The sequence below is a fragment of the Heterocephalus glaber genome, unplaced genomic scaffold (genome assembly GCF_053883595.1).
Source record: "Heterocephalus glaber isolate CG9 unplaced genomic scaffold, H.glaber_assembly_v1.0 deba00001550, whole genome shotgun sequence".
Classification (NCBI taxonomy): domain Eukaryota; kingdom Metazoa; phylum Chordata; class Mammalia; order Rodentia; family Bathyergidae; genus Heterocephalus; species Heterocephalus glaber.
Window position 1 is genome coordinate 1,551,268 of NW_028258343.1, and position 24,341 is coordinate 1,575,608.

General features: G+C 38.9%; 1 protein-coding gene across 13 annotated transcripts in view; it reads right to left on the reverse strand.

Annotated features, from left to right (window-relative positions):
* Positions 1–7,847: 7,847 nt before the first annotated feature.
* Positions 7,848–24,341, reverse strand: part of Ahi1 (Abelson helper integration site 1) — a 212,360-nt gene continuing 195,866 nt past the window's right edge. For 4 of the 13 annotated variants that reach the window (XM_087190009.1, XM_087190015.1, XM_087190011.1 and 1 more), the window contains 3 exons: positions 17,327–17,428; positions 10,755–13,086; positions 7,848–8,068 (listed from right to left, as the gene is read on the reverse strand). In XM_087190009.1, coding sequence (XP_087046135.1) covers positions 17,344–17,428 — 85 coding nt within the window. In that variant the 3' untranslated portion in view covers positions 7,848–8,068; positions 10,755–13,086; positions 17,327–17,343. Of the gene's footprint in view, positions 8,069–10,754; positions 13,087–14,918; positions 14,954–17,326; positions 17,429–24,341 lie in introns of those variants that run through there. The other 9 variants (XM_087190016.1, XM_087190014.1, XM_004871493.3 and 6 more) reach the window with 5 other exon arrangements.

Genomic DNA, 24,341 nt, shown 5'->3' on the forward strand with positions numbered 1-24,341 from the left:
TCTGGAAAGCACTCTATCTCATTCAGAAATCAAACCCTTTGAATGAGCCTTGATGTATCTGTATGGCCAAAAGCTATTGGATTGAAAAAAGTTTGAATTTTCATTAATTGTTTTGATCTTAAGACATAGATAACAGGTGCCAGTGATTGTGCATGAAATAAAATACCAAGATTATGTGGGAATCATAGAGTTGGCACCATGATGATAAGCTAATGAGGCAAAGCCTGGATGCAGGACAACTTCATCAGAACAATAGGAGCCCTCAACCAGACAGATACTGTAGAGAGTAAAGCCCCTCCCCATACTACAGCCTGGGTCAGGTGCAAAGCTCCCCTCCACTGGAGCCTAGAGTGGGCCCTGGAATACACTTTGGCTTCAACAGCTTTCAAATACTTATGTCCCCACCGAGAAAGTAACTCCTACATTCTACTTGAGTATTCACCCCTTTTGCTTGTACTGACGTCACCACTACAATCTAGAACCACAGAAGTCACAGGCCCAGAGGGGTCCGTGGGAAGTGGTGAGCTGATTTTCTTTGTACTTCAATCATTCCATGAGGGAGACACTTTAATCCCCACCCACATCCTAACAGATTTGTGCACAAGGGCTTATAGTATGCTGTAGACTTTGGATATTCTTGGCCTTGGGGGGGAAAGCTTTTTTTTTTTAAGTTTGCAAAGGTAATTACCATTATTTACAGTACTGAGGGCAAAGCCCCACCCTGGGCTTCAGGCCAAGGGACTAGGAGTAGAGTGTAGTGGGGTGAGCCAAGTCCAAGACAAAAGCACAATTATGCTCACCTAAAACCCCACACTGGTGGGAGTGGGATGAAGGAAACACCCACACCAGGGGAGGTGTGTGCAGGGAGGGACTTCCTTTGAAGTTCTGTATGAATCTTGTATATTTTCCCCTATAGTGCTGGGAACGACTGAAGATTCTTGGTTTCCATCCTGGGTCTCTCTTATTGAGTGGTGCCATAAGGAAATGGACTTCCTTCTTTCTTGATTTGCCAATGTTGAAAACTGAACTTCAAATAAGAGAATTTTGGAAGAATTAAGAAAACGGGAAATGTTGTGTAAGGTGTTATGGAGCTTTCTCAATTTCTTGGCAGAAAGGAACTCAAGTAAAACACCCCAAGACTCCATCCTTATTTTTCAAGCCCACTTCACTTTTTGGGTACTTAGTTTTACTCTTCTTTTCAGATCCAGAACATTTTCCCACTTCTGGGAGTTTTAAAGCCATGCATGGGGCCAAAGTGTTGCCACGGTCTTTCTGGTTCTCTAAGTCAGAAAACAATTAGCTAATACCAGATTCCTTGCATATATCTTATTAACTACACTACATCTTTTTCTTCTTGCATGTTTAAGGCCAGATAATTGTCGGTGCTAATGTTATGAATCGCTGACAAGTACAGCTTATAGTAAGTGTTGACGTGCTGAACATCCATGGCACCGCAAGCAACCAGCGTAGTCAGTGAGGGAGGGAATCAGAGGACAGAGTCCCACTCTGTGGGGCTGGGATAGCTGGGGCAGGAATTCCTCACCAAGTGCACCTGTGCCGAAAGGGCAGGTTTCTCTGGGGTTCAGGAGCACAAGCACAGGAAGGTGGATTTTTAGCTGGGTGTGGTGGCTGTAATCAGGAATCTGAAGCAGGAGGATCACAAGTTCCAGGCCGGCCTGGACTACTTAGTGAGTTCAAGGTCAGCCTGAACTGCATAGTGAAACTGTGTGTCTCCCCCTCCCCGCCCCAAAGATGGATTTTCCCCTTTAGCGTTGCAGGAAAATGCTTTTTAGGAAATGGGTGTGGAAATCGGAAGTGCTTTCACAGCAGCCTAGGTGAAGCCAAGGACTAAAAGAAGTTTCTGGGCTGCAGTCTGCATGTCACTGCTGCACACACCTGGTGCAGGCACCTGACAACTCTGCATGCCTGACGCCCGATGCGCAGCTGCCCACAGCAGAGGAAAGGAGAATCACAGGCCAGCCTCGCTTGAAACAGGGCTCTGCCACTGCCTGGGTCCCACCGATCCCACATGCTGCCTGCAAGGGTCCGTTCAGCCACCTGGAATGGAGGCTGTTTCAAGGGACAGACAGAATGTGTGTTTATCTTGCTTTTGTTTCCACCTACTACCAGCTGGAAGCCAGAGGGTGTAGAGTCTGGCAAACAATTTTGGTTGTAAATAAAGGGACTGTGAGAGTTTAAAAGCTGTGACGACTGTGGCCCAGTCCAGGTGGGGGCGGACTGAGGGTGTACAGGGTTCAAGGGGAGCGAGGAGGAAGAGGAAAAAGAGGGAGGGGGCAAAGGAGATAGATTTCTTAAAGGAAATAGAAAACTACTCAGAGAAGCTGGGTGTGGTGGCACTTGCCTGTAACCTTGCATTCTGGCAGGCTGAAGAAGGCTGAACCAGGAGCCCAGCCTGGGCAACTCATTTTAGCAACTTAGCAAGACCTTGTCTCAAAATTTTAAAAAAGGAGGTGGGGGCTGGGAATGTAGCTCAGAGGCAAGGCTATGGGTTCAGTCCCCAGTTCTGCAAACAAAACAAAACAAAAACCAAACAGAGAAATTAGTAATGTTTGTTACAGGACATGATCTTGTTGGATATTTTCCATATGTTAATATTCCCACCTGGAATTTATTCTCTGGCCATTTTGTCCAGACATAGAAACATCAGCTTCTGGGTCTGGATCTGCCTTTGCTCAGTATTGAAAATGCCCACTATGTGCAGCATTAAGACAAACACTGGCTATGTGACGACCACTGGCATCACGTGACAGTGGGTTAGCAAATGAACACCCATAGTAAGAGTGTTTCTTAGGATGGAGCAGGACCACGGCTGTGAGAGCAGAAAGGCCACCTATCTCTCCTCAGGATGGTAAGGGGAGACTAAAATGGGAACAGGCAAAGAGGGGGTTCTTACATGAAAACCTATTCTTTCACTGGCAAAGCAACCCCAGTAGACCACAAGGGCGTGAAATGCATCTGGGATGGTCTTCATTTGCCACCTTTCTGTGCTGGGGTAACTTTTTTTTTTTTGGTACTGGGGATGATGGAACTCAGGACCTTGCACTTGGTGAGGCAGGCGAGGTGCCACTGAGCTAAATCCCTGGCCCTAGGGTAACTTGTTTGTATGATATAAAATTTGGAAATATAACATTCTACTTAAATGTTACAGACTGAAGTGATTATTTCCAGAGTGACTTGCAGATTTGAAATTCATTTTGATCAACTTGTTTTCCAAGTTGATGGCTCTGCAAAAAGTACTTGAAACTGAAAAAATAATTCAATGTGTAGCTTTCTTGCTGTTTAAAGTGGAAAGTCACCTTCTGTCAACGATGAGTGGAATAAGTACTTTACTTTAAAAGGAAATACAGCATGTATCTGGCAAACTCGAAGGCAGTAACCTAACGGTGAAAGGAATTTTGAAGTCAGACAAATCAGAAATCTGATCCTTACTGTCTAGTTTAAAAACTGTGCGGTCTCAGATACATTACTTAATCTATTTTTTCTTTCTTTCTTTTTTTTTTTTTTAGTTTTTTGAGAAAGGGTCTGGCTATGTAGTTCAGGCTGGCCTTGAACTCATAGTGATGCTCCTGCCTCAGCCTTCCAAGTGCTAGAACTACAGGTGTGTGCCACCACACTCAGCAACCTTTCTGCTTTTTGTTAAGGGTTTTTGTTTTCTTTTTAAATGGAAAATAAGCTTACCAAGGTTAAGTGATCTAATACATATAAACCCCCTGAAGAGAGACCTAGTTTAGTCTGTGCTCAGCAAATTGAGCTATTAGTCTATAATTATGAATAAGTATAATATATTTCCTTTCCCTGATAAATTATGATTATATAGGACATGAATTGGAATCATGAATTATTTTGTGAACTTAAGGGCTACAACTTAGTAAAGTAATTAAATAAGTTTTTGAGTAGAATGAAGAGTGATAAATATATAGGGTCAATGCCCAAATCACATTTCTCTGGCTGTGTAGCCAAAGGAAGCATCAGAGTTTCAAACAATGGCCTCTTTTCTTAGGAAGTCAAAAGAAAGAAATAAACAAGAAAGGGAAAGAAAAAGAGTCAAAGACAAAGGTATTCAACAGCACCTCCAAGGTCGGTCCCACAGCCAGGTGGCTGAGTGCAAGGGCTCCTGACCAGGAGCAGATCCGGCTTCACTGAACCAGTGCTAAAGATGCCCCACTCCTCTTTCCCTCAGTCAGATCTGAGTGCGACTGACTGGGCTTCTGACTGTGACTGGGCCTTCAGGGGCTCCTGAAACTTTTGATGTCAACACAGTTGGGCTGGGTATTGGTGGGCTTGCTTGTAGAACAAGGGTGGTTTGATGCTTTTAGGGGATAAAAATATGGGAGATGAAAAAGGCTGGAGTCACTTAATGGCATGAAAAAAATAACTCGGAGCTCAGCTGTGAACCCTAAAATCAGATGCTCAGACTTAGCAATGTGACACTATGAGCTTTTGTTTATGAACCTGGACATCTTTTCTCTCAGAAAATTATTAAAACGGTGAAGAAAAGAGTGATCAAGATATCAGATTCACAGGCAGTAAGGTTCATATACATAACTTTTAGAAGTCCTTTGAAGGATTCTTACACTCATCTCAATGGGAATGCAAAGTATTATGCAAATCAGATTTAACTTTGTGGCTAATTTGCCTCAATATAAAAAGTGAAAGACTGTAAGGGGAAGATTACAGCCGCATTTTAAGATTGTGTTTCTATGAAATAGAGTTGCTCAGAGTGCCTGAGGGGCAGGAGGAGGGCCTTCCGGCGGCGTCTGTGCCAGGATGGCCCCTGCAGTGGATTCCCCAGCTTCAGGCACAGACTCAGATGGTCGTCAGTCAGCATTTTAATGATTTAATGTTGAGTCCAGTTAGTGCCATGGGCTGATGTCAGGCAGAAAAGAAGAAAAGAGGGAACCAGAAAAAGTAAAGAGGAGAATGTGAGAAAGGTAGGAATGAAAAAAGGAAAAGCTGTGATCACAGAAAGGTGTAGAATGACTGACATTTTCTTAAATTCCTTCCATAAATTCCTTATTCTTGCTAGGCATTTTAAACTTCAAAAAAGATTGTATTCCACTTGAGAATATCCTATGATACTGAGTATACACACAGATTCATCAGAACTATCTGGGGCCTAGAGGAAATATTATACATGTTGATTGGTAGGGAATATTAGTCACTTGATTGCATTTTAACTTGTGCCAAATCAGTGGTAGGAGCTTGGTGTACAAAGATGTCTATGATACCATTTCTAACTTTCCCCAACTGTTCGCGTCAGTTTCAGTGCCCTGCGCCAAGCGTGTTGATAGACGTTAGTTACGGGAGCCTGTGAGAACACAGAGGATGTCCCTCACTTGGTATAATAATTAGGAATCTTCCTGCCCTGATCTTTGAAACCCCAAAAGCAACACCTGGCAAAGGCACTGGGAAGTGTTTTCTAGTAGTGAGAGAAGCTCAAGGGCTTGCAGCTGCTGTGGTCCTGCTGCGATGTGCACAGTGGGCTCCACCGGAAGCCAGTGGAGCTGTTGTGACAAAGCAGGGCCCGATATGAAGGTCTGTCTGCCATGGTCCACTTTCCGACGTAGCCTTTCTTTCAGACATTGACCCAGATTCTTTTTCTGTCACTTCCAAGGTGATTACATTTCTTGGTTCCCTGTGATATCAGAACATTAAGAGTGGATTTTTGGGGTTCCTCTAAGCTAACAGGTTAAGTCAGTGGATTTTATGATGGTGGATGGGGTGTCAATGAAGAGTTTTAAGTCAGAATTGGATTTTATGAGATGTTCTGTGGTACATCCAAGTTGATGAACTGATCTAATGAAGTTTTAGGTCAAACAGGAACTGGTTGCTTATCACACAGAAGGCAATGTATTTGTATTTGAACAGTAATTATTTGGCTTAAATATACAACACATTAAAGCATTTTTAAAAATGTGGTTCATACAAAAGTTTTTTGGAAAAGGGACCCTCACATATCCTGCTCACCTCTTTTTTCCTCTATCTATAAAACATAATAAAATATTATTAAATGTTCTTATTTATACTGTTATAATTTCACATTTTAAGTTCTTGCATTTAAAAAAATATATATACCTGTATATTCAAATACAAAGAGTACCTTGAAAATATGAACATCTTTTTAAAACTATAGGAAGACCATAAATTACTTCCAAAAGACCCACATCTAAATTAGTCTCATTTATAGTTGCCTCAAGTACATAGAGAATAGACTGACTTTCCTGATAACTTATTTCTACATTTTTCGGACATCAGTAAAGTTTTCATGTTGGAAAGAACGTAACTCTGGGGGGAGGACTGCTGAGTGCTCCTGCTGAGGTTGTTGGGCAAGTCGTTAAACCTTGTGATTGGTTTGAAAAAATGAGGGAATAATGCCCTGTTTTAAAAGACTGTTATGAGGAAGATTTCTGAAAGCCACTGTAGGGTGACAGTGGCAATAAATTGGAATCAAATTTCAAGATGGAACAGAATTGAAGCTCCTTATTCAACTGTCCAGTCAGCTCCTGTTTCTAATATTTGACCAACAAACATCCAAGAATTAGCTATTGAATAAGCAAATGTGCCTATACATACATATTTAAAAAGATAGCTAAAACTTCTTGAGGTTCCTACGTTATGAATACATATTTAGGACAGTAGTCAATTCTAGCTATTGTCATGTAAATAGAATTAGTCACTACAGGATCTGTATCCAGTTGTCAAAAACAAAACAAAAAACAAAAACAAAGCAAAACAAAACACCCCATCCTCCTTCCCCGAGCAGGCACTGAAAGGTCACATCTCCCCAGCTCTACCACCTTGTTTACACTTTTATCTACTTTCCACTCTTGCTTACATTCATCACTGGTAATAACCTAGTTTTTAAGAAGTCTGAATTTAGGCCATGTTCTGTAAGGGATATTTATTTTTAGTTGTAGATGAGGTTAAGAAAATTTAGGACTTTTAACAGTTAGGATTTAAAAACACAACTTTAAGTGAGAATGTTGCCTAGTAAATATCTGGAAATCGGCATAAGGAAACAGTCTCAACCCTGGTTCATGACGGCGGACAAGTTACTTAAATAGAAGGTGTAGGGTTGGGGATTTAGCTCAGTGGTTCTGCTGCCTGCCTTGCAAGCGCAAGGACCCGAGTTCGATCCCCAGTACCAAAAAAAAAAAAAGGTGTGAAAGCAAGGTGTTTTTATTTTTTGACCTCCTTCTCCCACCTATCATCCCATTTCCAAAATTTTACATAGAAGATCTCTGAAGGGGAGTGGAGGACACAAACATGTTTGCTCCATGGTCTCTTGTTTCTTTTCCCCTTGGGTTAGTTTGGGGTTTCATTGTTTGCTTTTCCCTTAAAACTTAGGCCCAAGCAACAAACTTCTCAGGTCTGATAGAATCCATTTTCAATACAAGGATAAAAAGAAAGAAAATCATTGGAGAAAACACAAAGGACACATAAGTAGTCAAATGCTCAGTTAACCCTTGGTGAGTGGGCTGGGATCCCTTGGGGACTCTTCTTCGGTGTTAAGCAGGACCCATCATATCCTCCACCCGGGACCTTTCACTAACATCTTTCCCCTCCCACCCAAACTTCCAGATTCAAGGTTTCCAGACTTACTTGGGTGCTCCTGTGCGTAGACAGGAACCCTGACCATCCCTAGGGAACAGGCAGAGCTATGGTCATGTGTATAAGGTAGGCTTCATTTTTCAGGGGAGGTAGCTCCATTTCTCTGGCAAGGAGCCTTCTTGACTGTGGATCCATTGTCAATACCAACCACAATGCTTCCTGGATCAAATCACACACACCAGGTAAAAAGATCATTCTTTCACACCCTTAGGAGCTATTGTTTTTAAAAAATTAACATTTATTTGTACTTTGAAGAATGGCAGACAGCAGCTTTAAAAGGAGGATGTCACACAGATGGAGAAGGTGGTCTTACAAGCTTCATTTACAGGAGGAGAGACGGTCAAGAGAACACCAAGATAGGTCAGCTTCAAGTCTCCCAGGAGAGAATCCCATCGTATCTAGCACCAGCCACATCATTCCTCTGCCCAGGGCTGTCCTTTCAGAAAAGATCACACAGGCAGAGAAGAGACTAAGTTCACAACCTCAACCCAGGACCTTTTCCCTATTTTAGATACTCTTGCTTTGAGATTCGAAGGTTAGACGTCTTTTCTTGGTTATAGGGCACTCTAAATATACTAGCCCTACAGTCATGTTTGGGAGAAAAATTTACCTTCTCTTTACATGCTTGCATGATGTGCAACAACTGTAGTACAACAGTCTGTCGCAAGTGTATTGGATATTTCAGTTTGCCAGACCTGTCATGATAAATTAATTACAGGATGTTGCAGAAATGGCAAAGCTCCAGCAGCATCTTGCATAGTTTAATATAGACCCATTTCCCCATTTCAATGTATTTGTGGTTAGATAAATCCTCAGAAATTTACAGCTGCTATAGACTAGTTTATTATGTAGTCTGCCTGCACACATGCTAAGTATAATAAGAATTTGATGTTCTTAAAGTGCATAGATTTTACTGATATTTCTTTACCTTGGACATATTTAGGTGCTAACAGCAGCTTCTGCAGAAACTTGTGAACATTTAACTTCTGCATAACAGGCAGTGCAGGTTAAAAGCATTACTATGTTTAACAATCTTTCACTTACTTTAAATCGAAGAATTGTAGGTCAGAAAAGTCATGTGCAATGTTTATATGGAATAGCACCAACAAAAAATTTAACAGAAAAAAATTAACTGATTTTCAGCAGAAAACACTGAAAAGCTGAACTGAATCTACCAAGCTTTTCTCCAGGGAACCTTCCTCCTTTCGTCTCTTGATTGATTTTTGCAAGCTTCAGTTGCTTCTTTTTGCTGCAGCAACAAGTTCTTGCTTTCCCTCCCTTTTATACTGTTATTTTTTCATTAAGCAAATCATCTCCATCCCAAGAAATTTAGGGATTTGTCCTTGGATTGGCAATAAGAATTTACCTATTTAAATGTGTGCAAGTAGGTCATTCTTCAATTTTCTGCTATTCTTCCATTATTCTTGACAAGGCTCAAGTAAGGAGTTAGGAAGAAATGTACTATAGGCAAACTTCAGATTGCTTAGTACTTTTAGCAATGACACAGAAATACGCAGACTATTTTGACTTAAGTGAAAGATGTGGAACATAACTTAGGTATGGTGTATATCTATGATTTCCTTTGTTTTTTAGATTGGAGAAATAAATATTGTAGATTCTTAGCAGCACTAGCCTCCCCAACCCTTTTGAGACAAAATCCATCCATAATCAATATGAAGTTGAGGTGTTAGAAGACAGGGTGCTTAGAACATATGCTTGATGTAGATTTGAAGGGAATTGTTAGAAAAATAGCATTCTTCGTGTTTACAAAACAAGTGTTTTTACGTTATGCACTTCTTGCCTTAGCTTAAAGTATTTTCTATTCATCTTAATAATTAGAGCAGAAGGATATGATGAATGAAGTGCCTCATTACCAAGTTTGCTTCCTGGGCCTCTGCAGAGAGTAGCTGTCTGCTTATGCTTAGTTAGCCCATTGTTAACCTTAAATGATGCTGACATTCAATTCTCCTGAAGATAATTGAGTCCATCCATAGACTGAGTTTTCCAGCCTGTTGATTGATATGCTTCTTGATGTTTTTATTATCTTTTAAATGACTAGAATTGCGCCTTTTTCTGTTTCTTGAATAAAATGTTACTGTACATGTAATTAGTTTGATTCTACAGAACCTATTTCTTACGGAGACATAAGAGCTATAGGACGGAGGAGAGTTATTAAAATAATTGTGGGCTAAAGTTTTAAAACCAATATATATATATATATATATATATATATATATATATATTTTTTTTTTAGGTCACTGTTGTATTACAAACGTATTAGATGTTTCCAGTCCCTCAGTGGACTGCCTTTTTACTCTTGAATGTGTACTGGTCTCAACTATAAGCCATTTACTGGCTTAACTCTCCACACAGCAACCTAGATCTAGTACTTTAGAAATCTCCAATGGAGTCTGACAAACCGCCATATACAGGCACTGTGCACTTGACAAGCTACTCAACCTCCAGAGGCTGGGTTACTTTGCAGAGTAGGGAAGATTTTATCCACCTCATGGAATTGATGTAGAGAGTAAATGAGATTATGTGCAATAATAAAGTGAAGATTTGGGATTCAATTAAGTAAAACTGACAAATATGTATAGTAAGTCCCCAACTTTGTTCCAGGACAATTGTTCATCAATTGGATTCGTTCAAAAGCCAACAAAGTACATCTTAGACACAGTATACCTGTGAAAGTTTGAAAGTCAAATGTTCATAAATCGGGGATTTACTGTAATTTAAAATTTTGGATTATTTAAAAATATTCTCATAATTTAATTAACAGATATAGCCCTCATATAAAAGTATAAAGTCACCAATTGTTAGTTTCTAGAACTTTAACTTCTTAAAAATGACTACAGTGACATGTCAAATAAAGCTATCAATTGGCAAGATATTTCCCAGATATAGTCTTGCTGAACTTCTTGAACAGAAAATGTCTTTTCTATAACTTACATAAAATTCAGGTGAAGTGTTTGCTTTTATGTGACAGAAACCTTGTACAAGATTTCAAAAACACTAACTGTTAGCTATTTAAAATCAATTCCATTTGAAATATGCATTTAAAAAATAAATTTGTATTTATGGCATAAAATATTCACATTTTAAATTTTTAAGAAACTTACCTTTTATTCTAGCTTGTGAATCTAATTTACAGGCTCTTTTTTGAGACACGGTCTCACTATGTAGTTCAGCTGGTCTCAAACCTGTGATCCCCTTGCCTCAGCCTCCTAAGTGCTGGGACTGCAGGCATGCACCAGGACATCTACCTCACCGCATAGTTCTGATATTGAAAAAGAACTTCATCTTCAAGATAGATGGATCAATAACTGGGGAATACAATTCTAGGGATAGTTAAAAAATATCATTTAGCTACAGAAGGTAATGTCAAATTATTACTTATTTAAAGAGATGACACAGTGTAAAATTCAATTTCAGCATAAAGATAAAACAAAGAAAAACCAATTTTGTTACAAAGAAAATCTACAGTGCCGCAAATCATCAAATTGATTTTGGGGTCTGACTTGCTGCTGGATTATAATCTGGACCGATTATTTGGAGGACACTGTTATGCTCTCTCCCTCCACATCTCATGTCAGAGGGTGTGGTGAAGACAATGGATCCAGTTTTGCAACTCCCAGCAAGATAAGAATCTGCGTAGAAGCCACCTTTCCTGGTGTTTGCTTTGTCTGTTTCTTTGTCTTCAGTAGTTGCAATATAAAAATAATTCTTTGCTTTGTTTTTCATATGAACATAAAGATCTCAGCAAATGCTTAGCTTCTCTGATATACTTTTTCATCTGTCTTGATTTAAAATATTTTTACAACCTGTTGAAATTCTTTGTGATTAATTAAACAGCAAATTCAAGGAATCAATTCACATGTTAAAATGATGAGCTGAAACTGCAGGGAAACATATACTGTGTCTTTATTCTTAAATTATCAAGTGCATTCACAAGACAAGAAAACTCGTCCAAGGGCAGTGCAAGCAGCCTGGGCCCAGCAGTGTTTGAGGCCCCGATGGAGCATCCAGGACTGGGACGCCTGGCACTGTCACAGCGGACTGTGCACAGAGGGCTGCGGGCACTCACACTTCTTTTTTTTTTTTTGGTACTGGGGATCGAACTCGGGACCTTGCACTTGTAAGGCAGGCAGGAGAATCACTGAGCTAAATCCCCGGCCCTACTCACACTTCTGAAAGGGCCTTGTTTGTGAATGTTCTCTGCAGTAGGGCAGTGTTTACCAATTTTGATGCTTCTGCAACATGTGCAGGGATATTATAGCCCAATATACTTTACTACACACATTGGGTATGCATCTGGACAAAATTTACACCTCAACGCCCAACTCTGTTTTTCTCACTTCTTATTTTAATGGAATCCATTGTTTAATATGGTAAATAAGTATTAAAAATTTATATTACTTTTGACCTTCTTGGTGCTAAATATTTTATTGGCAGATTTATCATATATTTGAGAAAGAATAATCAAGAAAAAACAAATGAGAATTTCACTATTACATCAAGCTTCAAAACATATAGTCATGTGATAATGACACTGTTATTCTGGATACAGAAATAATGTAATAACTTAAAATGAATTTGAAGAGTAAATATTAAACAATAAAGTTTACAAATTACTTATCTGTGTAAAGTGAACTGCCCTTTAAAAAAAGTAATATGGAACACTGTTGTCAGTTCCAACAAAATTCACTTTTAGTTTAGGTGGATCAAGTTACATATGTGACTCAGCACAAACACAAAGTGTTACGTTTTTGTTTCAGACAGGGTCCCACTATGTAGTTCAGGCTGGCCTTGATCACACCACGTAGCCCAGGCCAGCTTCTAACTTGTGGTGATTCTCCTGCCTCAGCCTCCTGAGTGCTGGGATTATAGGTGTGGATCATCATGTCCAGCTATAAAATTATGATTTAAAAAAGCAAATTATTTCCTTTATAATTTCTTTGTCATTGTGACTATTTTGAATACACAACATTCTGAAGCTGCTTATCTTCTAGATAAAGTCAGTTTCAAAAACAGTAACTTCATATTCTGAGTGTAACATCACACATACAACCATATTCTAGATGCAATATGAATGATTATCTAATGGACATTGTAACAATGCAAACGCTTTTTATTCACATTTGCTGAGAGGCATTTTTTAATGGTTTTCCAACAGTGGTAATGTAAATTTAAGGCAGTTACTAATAACACAAGTACCAATACTTTGACCAACAACAATTACAATGGTTTATAACAATTAAGTTCAAATGCAGTGATTTTTCTATTCATATACTGCTTCAGATTTTTCTAGATTTTTCATAGGGAGAAGTAGTGGATCCTTCTTTTCTTTCTTAGTATCTTAAAATTTTGAACTCTAAAGAGAAATTCCATTTGGTTTAATTTTCTATTTCATTTCTGTATTTGGTTGTGTCTTCATTCTTCTTCAACTCTTTACTAGGAAGAAAAGTACACAAAATGTATTAAATGAACTTGAACAATGTCTTCTGGCCACAACCAAATCTTAGTGTGCTCAGGCAACTGTACAAGAAAAGATACCATGCAAAACACACTTCACACACACACACACACACAAACATACATATACATACAACAAATAAAACCAAAATACTAATTACTTATCTTATAGTTTGTTTCTAAAACATACTGCTACCATCTCTTTGTGTCATTAGCAATTATTTAAGGCCTGGAGAGGTTAATATAAGCAAAAGAGAAATATACTCAAATGCAGACATGAAGAATTCCAAACTCTGAGTAACTTCCAGAAATTAAGAGTAGGCAATCAGATATGTAAAGTTTTTCTTCAATGAGAAAGAAATATGGATGATGGCATTTTTATTAAAGTCTTTCATTGAGTCTATGGCTGTGTTTATTTTTAGAACTGGGTTAATATATTTTTCAATGTGGTTTGTCAAATTTTCAGACTGACCAAGATAATGATGGCTAAGCATGCATCTAGAGGCAGGTTTGATACGGAGCAAATTATATTACGGTATAAAAATCAAGAACAAATATGCAGATAGAATAAGAAGTTGCTTCCTTAAAGCCCAAGAAATAGGTATACTACAACTAAAGTGCAGTAAACCAGTGGGGCTGGGCCTGGCAGCCTTGGAATGATGGCAAGCTGGTTAGTGATGGTCAACCCCACTCATCTATCCAGAGAAAAGCGATGCTGGCACAGGGGCAGGAAAGGGCACAGGCTAGGCTAACCATTCCCTAAGAGCTCACCCTGGGGGCACAGGAAGAAGAGCAAACATCTGTGCTTTTACCCTCAGGCCCATACTCATGTAAATGGTTACATTATGTTGTTGTACAAGAAAAACATACAAGGAGAAAAATAACCATTTGTCAGTCCAAATCTCCTGATTTTAAGTGTGTTAAATGGAGCTATACAGATAAAGCTTGTATCATATATAGAAGCCCCAAAGTAGGTTCAAGTGAAGCTAATGAAGGCAACTGAAGTTGAGTATAAAATGGTACATATATGGCACATCAAATATAACATCCCTAATGAGGGGAAAAGGTATGCTGGCCCCTAAACAACCAAATGAAAAGGATATAAAACTTGTGCCAAATAAGAGTTCAGTAAAAAACGAGAAAGAAGGTAGCAAAGGCTCAAATAAATGTACAGCAGAACTCACACAGAGAGCCTAAAAACTTACGTAAAGGACAGAGAGGAGGGCAAAAGGATCTTAAGGGAAGAGCAAGGTAAAGTGAGAGGAGTTCATGGTGCTGGGAGGACAAAAAAGAAGAAGAAAAACAGAAAAGGGAAGGGGAGGGGAGGGCAGATGAACAGCTGGAAGTTAGTGAGATGGATCCTGCAGGTGCAGAAGATGTAGGACAAGTCAAATTAATCAAGTGGAGACTGCACTGTGAGAAGTAAACAGAGAAGCCAGGGGGACCTCAGGAGATGGAACCCAAAGAGAGATTTAACTAGAAACAGCTGAAGTAGGCAGCAAAGATAACATCTTTAAGGGAAATGATTCACAGTTAGAAGAGGATGAAACACATTGGATAGAGACTGACAAAGACTGCCCATGAAGGGGAGAAAAGGGATGGGATAAAAGAAAAGGAAAAGAAATGGTCAAGTGTACACTTCTGACTCCTGAAAAGCAAGAGTAGCACTAGGCATGCTGGCAAGATATAGCACAGGAATTTGAAAGCTAAGAGACACCAGGATTTGCTAAAAGGAAGGGAGCAGGGTCATCTAACCCAGAGATAGGAAGAAACCCAAAGGCTGAGATGGAGCTCAGAGGTAAAGCACTTGCCTACATGTGTAAGGCCTTGGGTTCAATCCTCAGCACTGCAAAACAGAAAACAAAACAAAATAAGCAAAAATGAACAGATCAGGGTCCATCCCTTCTATGAGTAGCTTCTCATCAAGTATCCCCACAGCTAACTGAAGAGAGTAACAAGGCAAGAGTTTTTCAAAGGCATTTCAGATGGAAAAAGAAAGAACACCTGTGTAGCAAGATTCTGAAAATAAATATGAAACTAGGTGTTTGTGTGTATACTGTGTGTAAAAAAAATAAGATTCTTTTTTTTTTTGGTACCGGGGATTGAACTCAGGTCTTTGTGCTTGCACAGCAGGTGGGGAAACCACTGAGTTAAATCCCCGGCCCAAAAAATAAGATTCTTAAAAGGAGTGGGCCATATCTCACAAGCAGTTCAATCCCATAAATATTCCCTGAAGGTCTGCTGCTGTGACTGACCTAAGCCCTGCTCGGGAGGAAAAACCTGAGCACAGCCCCCGCCTGTGAGGAGTGCAGGCCCTTCCCACCTCATCAGCAGGGACAGACAAAGCAGTGTGCTTGGGCTGTAACCCAGGGCGAAGCTAGAGGACCACACAGTGGTAAGTTCAGGTACTCTGTGATTGTAACTCTGAGACCTTGGTCCCTCAAGTGCAGAAGGATATAAAATAGACTATGCTGGAAATTTCCTGCAATTACTTTCATTTAAATGAAAATGATCAAGTAGTGCATATATGCTGAGTATAAAAAATCAGAAAACAAAATAAAAAAATCAAAACCTCACCACTCAGATAACTACAGTCTTTTGATGTATACTGTTTAATATTTAATGTATATAACATATCAATTCTTTTTAACTTAAAAATCTTATATATCTTTCATGTCTATAAAATACTTCCATGATAACGACCATATGCTACTCTATTATACAAATGTTTCATAATTTATTCCACTCTATTCATATAAACTAATTTTTCCTTCTATTTTTAAAATGCTTGGATAAGGAGTAGCCTTTTAATGAAAAACCCACATGTACATAAATATTTTCCTCAAATGGATTGTATAAAGTAGAGGGATTAAATCATAGGACATGAACTTTTTATTTCCTTTTTTTTGAGTCAGGGTCTCCCTGTGTTGCCCAGAATGGCCTCAAACTGGTTTCATGAGATCTTCCTGCCTTAGTTTCCTGAACGACCAGGACTACAAGTATGTGCTACCATGCTTGGCTACGTAAACATTTTGAAAACTTTTTATTAAAAAACTCATTACCAAACTATTCTCCCCAAAGAATGGATCAATCTTTATACTATTACCAGCAGCATAAGGGAACCCATTTTCCCAAATGTTCATCAATACTAGGTATACTAAATTTTGAAACTTGTTGCCATTCTGTGAGAAAAAAAATGGTTCTATTATTTTAATTTACATTCATTTGATCATTGGAAAGTAAACATTTTCCATATGTTTCTTGTCATTTATATCTATTCTTTTACAAATAGTCTGTGCATGGGCCAGGGATTTAGTTCAGTGGTTCCATTGCCTGCCCCATAAGCGCAAGGACTCGAGTTCGATCCCTGGTACCAAAAAAAAAAAAAAAAAAGTCTGTGCAATTCTTTGTCAATTTTTCACTTGATGTATTTTTTGTTTTGTTTTGCTTTGTTTGGGTACCGGGGATCGAACTCGGGTCCTTGCACTTGCGAGGCAGGTGGCAAAACCATTGAGCTAAATCCCCAGCCTTTGATGTATTTCTTTTCCTTGTTGATTTCTTAAGAGTTTTCTATATGTTATGAATATGAATCCTTTATGCAAAATTCCTTCCCATTCCAAGTAAAACTGTATGAGCTTGTTTTTTTTTTTTTTGGATATGCCTAATTTTAAAGTTTCTATTATTTAGATATAAAAATCTGTTTTAAAATGTTTTCTAGCTGGATCCAGTAGGATCACTTGAGCCCATGAGTTTGAGAGGTAAGACTGGGCAATATATTGAGATGCCATCTCAAAAACGAACATAAACAAGATTACACCAGCTGAAGACATCCTGGGAGGAACAAAATCTTCATCTACTCAGTTCCTCATTGTTCTTGGATTGTCACACTTTATTTATCCGATGTACTGAACTCTGTCCTGAGTCATTTGTTACATCTGTTTCTCCTGATGTACTCAATAAAAGGTGCTGTAATCTGGGGGCTTTTGTCTTTGTTGCCCAGAGCAGCACTGATCAGACCCAAAGCTCAGCTTCTTCTCCAAGTCTCATTTTTCTACCTTTCCTGTATGATAAGTTAATTCGCCTTGTGCTGCCGTGACTCGCAGGAGACTAGGACTCACAGCAGAGGTCCTAGTAATGTCCCCTTTCCCTGTTCCCTACACCTTCCTAAGTCTTTTCTTGTTGACTATGTGATACAACCTTCTGCTGGTTTCCCTCTTACCTCTAGAGGGTGACTTTTCAGCCTGTAGGCTCATTCTTCTTTGCCTGCATATCCATTGTGTGTCCCCTGTCCTCACGGCTTTGTCCTTTGCCCATTTCAGAACTGTAAGAGGGAAAGATTGGAAAACAAGGATCCAATAAGAAAGCTGCCACAATATCTCAGAGAGGCTTTGATCTAGGAAAGTGGCAGTGGGAACGGGAGGGGGATAAATGGGAAGATCTGAGAGAAAATAATTTGGAGAAATGTATGAGCAATTATCAATGGGAGTGAGAGACAGATTGCTCTTTCTTAACTACAACTATGTTTCCTTGAAAATAAGACCTAACCACAAAATAATCAGCCTTCAAAACTAGAGATGAAAAATGCCAGCCCCAATCAGCCTATCCTTGTCTTACCTGCCTTACAGAGCAGCCACTGAGCAAGAGAATAATGATATCCAGGAATAGTGGGAAACAACAAATTGGACATGCTTCCAAAAGGATGCAAGAATTTAAAAATCAGACAATCAGTAGGATTGGACCAAGAGTCTATGGACGAAACTATATTGCCTCAACATTCATGTTGAAGCCCTAACCCCATGTGACTGTGGAGATAGGGCCTTTAGGAAAGTAATTAAGGGTGGGGCCCTAATCTGATAAGACTATTCTGCTTAGAAGAGGAAAAGACACAAGAATATGCTTGTATACACACATGTGGACAAACTCTGTGTGAATACAGAGATGAGGCCATGTGAGTATACAGCCAGAAGGTGGTCACCTCTAAGCCAGGAAGAGAGGCTTCACCAGAAACCAACAATGCTGACATCTTGATCTTGGACTTCCAACCTCTCTAGTTATGTAGATACAAACTTCTGTCGCTAAGCCAGCTAGTCTGTGGTATTCTGTGGTAGCCTTACTAGCAATTAAATGAAGTAATTAAAATGTAGCCATATGATCAAGAATGAAAGGGTCTGAAATTATAATAAAAAACCAAATTCAATCCACCCTTTTAGTTTTATTCCCAAGGAAACTATGTTCTAGTTTTGAACTAAAAACTCAAATATCTGGAAGTCTCAGTGAAAAGGTGAACAAGGGAAGCAAGTCAAGGATGATACCTACAGGAGTATTAGTTCAGTGGACTATGGCAAACAGAGTAAATATCCCATATAAAGGGGCAACCCACCATCTCAGCTCCAGCTGATGGATGTCATGAGAAAACATGGGGCTGTGGTCTAGGACTCTGGACTATTTTTAAGAGAAGTCAGAAATCTTCATTTATTTTATGTAAAAACTTTTATATTTTGGCAATTAATAAAATTAAAGGAATATACACAGGGATTCAACCAAGATATCAGTTCTGCCTCTAGCTCAGAGCCCAGGGTTCTGACCTCTATTCTAAGCCACAAGCACTTGCCAGCCTCAGGGACACCATGTACACTTTTGTGCCTTCACTCCTGCTGTCCTCTGGACTTCTGGATCCTTCTTGTTTGCCCCATCTCTGTATGTTTCTAGAGATTTAAATGCTGATACACAGTTTTAGCTTTCCCTGACTATGGAGGACAATCACTGTAGTGATTATCGCCTCCTTTCATCACTCACAGTCTATGAAAAGTCTACCTTGAAAATTCATAGGACATCTATCTGGCTTTTCGCTTGAAGCCAAAATGGAGTGATAGGGACCAGAATTACCTCTCATCTAAAATAACAACAATGAAAAAAAAACTAGATAAAATATATGAAACATTTTTCAAGGTACTGAATTACGAACAATGAAGGAAAATGATTCCTGAGATGGAAAATAAACAAGATGAGCAAGCAGTTGATTGCTTCCAAAATTTAAAGGCAAGGCATGGAATGATAATTCCCTTGGTGACAGCTGAGAGTCTGGGGAGACCAAGGTGGCTAGGGTCTACCAACTGAGCGACAGAGAAGAGTCATGCATGGTGAGAGAATCTGAAAGTTTACAAAGGTTCCCCTTGTCTATTCAGTAGAGCATGAATAGCACTCACACCTGAAGAGATGACCTGAGGGTAGGGATAGTCCCTCTCCCTATGGCAATGAATAGAATCTGTCCAGAGAAAGCCCAGACATTAGACTTACTAAATAACGACTTGAAATCCATGATAATGTTCCAAGAACTAAGGGAAACATGTTTAAACAACTTACAAAGTTTGGAGAAAATGTCGTAAAAAATACAAAATATGAATAAGGAAGAAGTAAGTCAGAATACAAACTCTACCAAAATCTTCCCAGCTCATTCAGGAGGCCAATATTACTCCATTACCAAATCTAGACTAACTAAGATATTACAAGAAAGAAAAATATAGTCCCATATTCTTCAAGAACAAAATGCAAAAAACTGTAGGTAAAATTTTAGCAAATCAAATCCATTAATTTATAAAATACCATTATTAAGTAAAGTTAATCCCAGGAATGCAAGGTTGGTTCACTAGCAGTTGAAAGTCAATGTAATTTGCCATATTAACAAAATAAGAAAGAAAAGTCACATAACAATAGTTGTCCTTCCAAAATTGTGGGGGACTACTTCCAAGACCCTTGCAAATAGCAAAATCCACGAAAGCTCAAATCCCTTATGTAATGACAGTGTCGCATATAACCTATGCACATTCTCCTGTATACTTTAACCTCCAGATTACTTAGAACATCTAACACAATGTGAAAGCTATATAAATAGTAGTATTGTATTGTATAGGGAATAATGGCAAGAAAGAAGTCTGTACACATTCAGTAAAGATGTAATTTTTTCCCTCTCAAATATTTGATCTGTGGTTAGGTGAATCTATGATGTGGAACCAGCGGGTATGAAACCCACAGATACAGAGGGGAAACTGTATTTAAAGATGCAGAAAAAGCATTTCAGAAACATTTAACATCTATTCCTGATTAAAAAAACTCAGCAAACTAGTAAAAAAACTACTTGATGAAAAGAATTTATTAAAAAAAAGTTGTAATAACATCATTCCTAATGGTGAAACTAAATGTTTTTCTATTTCCCATAAGATCAGGAATAAGACAAGAATATCTATTCTCATCATTTTTATACAATATTATACTAGAGGGTACAGCCAGTGCAATAAAGCAAGAAAAAGAAAAGGCACTAGATTGTGAAGGATCAAATAAACTCTTCTATTTGTACACCTGTCTACAGAAAATCTGGTGGAATCTTCTAAAAAGCTACTAAACCTAACAAGTGAGGTTAATAAGGTGGCATGATAAAAGATCAACATACAACAATCAGTAGTAGTTGTATAAATGAGCAATAAACAATTAAAAACTGAAATTGAAAAATAATAGGTTTTCATATGAAATATGTAGGAATAAATAAACCAAATATGTTCAAAGCCTATACACTGAAAATTAGAAAATATTACTGAGAGAAATTAAAGATGGTATAAATAAATGGAACACTACCCCATATTCATGAGTCAGATGACTAGATATTGTTGACATGTCAATTCTTCCCCAAATGACCTATGGATCGGATATTAGCTGGAATTCCAACACACTGCTGGAGAAATTGATAAGCTGATTCAAAAATTTATGTGGAAATATAAAGAATCTTACCTAGCAAAACCAAAAGCAAACTTTACCACAGCAAAACTATGAAAAGAACAAATCATGAGGACCTGACTTGAAGACATATTATAAAATGACAATAATCAAGATAATGTGGTAGGCACATAAAGGTAGGAAACTGGATCAACTATACAGACCCTAGAAACAGACCTGTATATACACTGACTTCAACAAATGTGCAAAGAGGGAAAAGGAGGTGAGCCAATCTCAGTGCCCAGGAGGAGGCTCCCTGCCACCATTCCACCACTTGCTCCTAGGGCACAGGAGGTGAGTAAATTCCAGTGCCCAGGAGGAGGCTCCCCACCACCATTCCACTGCTCCTAGGGCAGAGGAGGTGAGCCATTCCCAGGGCCCAGGAGGAGGCTGCCTGCAGCCATTCCACCACTCCTAGGGCAGAGGAGGTGAGCCAATCCCAGCGCCCAGGAGGAGGCTCCCCACCACCATTCCACCGCTCCTAGGGAAGAGGAGGTGAGGCATTCCCAGCACTCAGGAGGAGTGTCCCTGTCACCATTCCACTGCTCCTAGGGCAGAGGAGGTGAGGCAATCCCAGGGCTCAGGAGGAGGCTCCCCACCACCATTCCACTGCTCCTAGGGCAGAGGAAGTGAGCTGTGGGGGCACCAGCAGGACACCCCTTCCACGTGGAAATGAGAAAATACATAAACAAGCCTTAAAAACAGACTTCCAGATCACCTACAGCAACCCCAAAGGGAAACGAGATGGAACAATCTGATGATCAACCACCTGGACTCCCTGAACTGGCAACAAAAGAGGATCTGGAAAAAATAAAATCAGAAATAATTTCTCAAGTAACAGCAAAGATTGTGCTCATGGTGCAAGACATGATTAATAAATCTAGAGAGGACACAGATAAAAAAATAGAGGATCTGAGGAACATGATGGAATCCCAACATAGGAAACAAATGGAATCCATAAAACAGGTGCAAACAGATATACAGGAGATTAAAAACTCCACTGAAAGTCTATATAGCAGAATGAATCAATGTGAGGACAGAATTTCAGATATAGAAGATTGCAATTAGTGACCAGGAAAAGAAAAATTGCTTTAAAATTGTAAGGGAACACGAGAAATCAATCCAGCAGCTGCTACACGATGCAAAGAAGAATAACATAAGACTGATTGGAGTCAATGAAGAAACAGGAGAGAGTGCAGATGACATAAAAAACTGTTCACAGAAGTGATGGCAGAAAACTTCCCAAGCATGGGAAAAGAGCTTGACATACAGATAAGTGAGGCATATAGGACTCCAAATAGCCTTGATCAAAAAAAATCTATACATAGGCATATAATAGTTAGGATTCTAGAAATCCAACAGAAGAACAAAGTTCTAAAAGCAGTGAGAGAAAAGAAACAAATCACATACAAAGGAAAGCCCATCAGAATCACAGCAGACTTCTCAATGCAAACTCTCAAGGCAAGAAGAGCTTGGAGTGATGTATTTCAAGCCCTAAAGGAAAACAGCCTCCAACCCAGATTGATGTACCCTGCAAAACTATCTTTCAAAATTGATGGAGAAATAAGATACTTTCATGATAAAGAGCACCTCAGGAACTTCATGAATACCAAGCCAACTCTCCAAAGAATTTTAGACAATATCCAAGGAAAAGACAACGAGGATCACAATCCAAGGAAGCTCAGCAGAATGAATCCATTGGGCGTGACAAGAAATTAAATGTAAAGGGGGAGAATCCAACAAAAAGAAAAAGTCATGACAAGGCTTTTAAAACTTTTAACTTCATCACCCTAACAGGTGTATAATTCAATCTTGTTATTTTACTGATTAGTATTTTTGATTCGAGAGTTGTACACCTTTCCTTCTGCTGTACTGGCTATTTATCATCTTCTTGTGTCTACTTTCTTTTTGGATATCGGGGATCAAACTCGGATCCTTGTGCTTGCGCATCAGGCGGTGAAACCACTGAGCTAAATCCCTGGCCCCTTGTGTCTAATTTTCAATTGAGTTGTCCATTAATGAGCTGTAAGAGTTCTTTATATATTCTAGTCATAGGTTATATGCATTGTAAATATGGTCCGTTTAAGGACTACTTTTCATTTTAATGATGTCATTTAAAGTTCTAAATTTTGATGGAATCTCATTTATCAATTTTTTCTTTTATACATGATGTCTTTGGATCCAAGGAAGTTCTTGCCTATCCTAAATTCATAAATATTTTCCCTTATAATTTCTTCTTAAAGTTTCATAGCTGTAGTCTTTCATATTTAGGTTCATAGAACCTTTCAAGCTATTTTTAGGTATGGAAATAAAGGGTTGAGGTTAATTTTTTATATACGGATACCAGGTGTTCTAGTGCCATTTGCTGAAAAGACTATCTTTTCCTCGGCTCTTGAATTGAGTTTATATTCTTTTTTTATTATTACTTAAATTCTTTTATTGGTACATTTTAGGTATGCAACACATTTACATTTCTCATTGGGAACTTGTACCTTTACATGATGCATCTTGGTTCTTAGTTTTTCCTCATTCCTTGCCTTCCCTTCACCCCCTCCACCCTTCCCTATTTACAAAGTCTTTGTTTCAATTTTTTCCATTTCTCATCATTTTTCCTTTCCCCTGCCCCTCCCACTACCCCTACTCCTTTGGACCTTTTCTTCCTATTTTACATTATCGATTATTCATTCTAATCATTGGTACATTTTAGGTATACAATATAATGACATTCATCATTGGAAATTTGCACCTTTACATATTCCCTCTTGGTTCTTATTTTTCACCCTTGCCCAGCCTTCCCTTCAACCCCTCCAGTCCTCCCTATTTACAAAGATTTTGTTCCTATTCTTCCATTTTCTCATATTCATCCCATTCCTTTCTATCCTTTCCCCTAGCCCTCCCACTTCCTTCCCCTTTGGCCCCTTTCTTCCTATTTCACATTACCTATTATATATTTAGTCCTTATTTACACTTTCAGTTTCTCACACCAGAGAAACTATTTGGTATTTACACGTGTGTCCTATTTATTTCACTTAAGAGTACCACCTCAATGTGCATCCACTTAGCTAAAAATGTCTCTAATTTCTCATTTTTTATGGCTGAGTAGTACTCCATTTTATAAAAAAACACATTTTCTATATCCAGTTTCCAGTTGATGGGCATTTGGGCTCCTTCCAAGTTTCAGCTATTACAAACTGTGCTGCTATGAACATGGGTGAATATGTATCACTGTTGTATGATTCTTTTAATTCTTTGGGGAAGATCCCCAGCAGTGGAATAGCGGGGTCAAATGGGACTTCCAGTCCTAGTTCTTTGAGGTATCTCCATACTGATTTCCACAGTGCTTGCACCAGTTTACACTCCCACCACCAGTGGAGCAGGGTTCCTCTTTCCCTACAGGCCAGCCAGCATTTGTTAATGGTTGATTTCATGATAGCAGCCATTCTTTCTGAAGTGAGGTGGAATCTCAG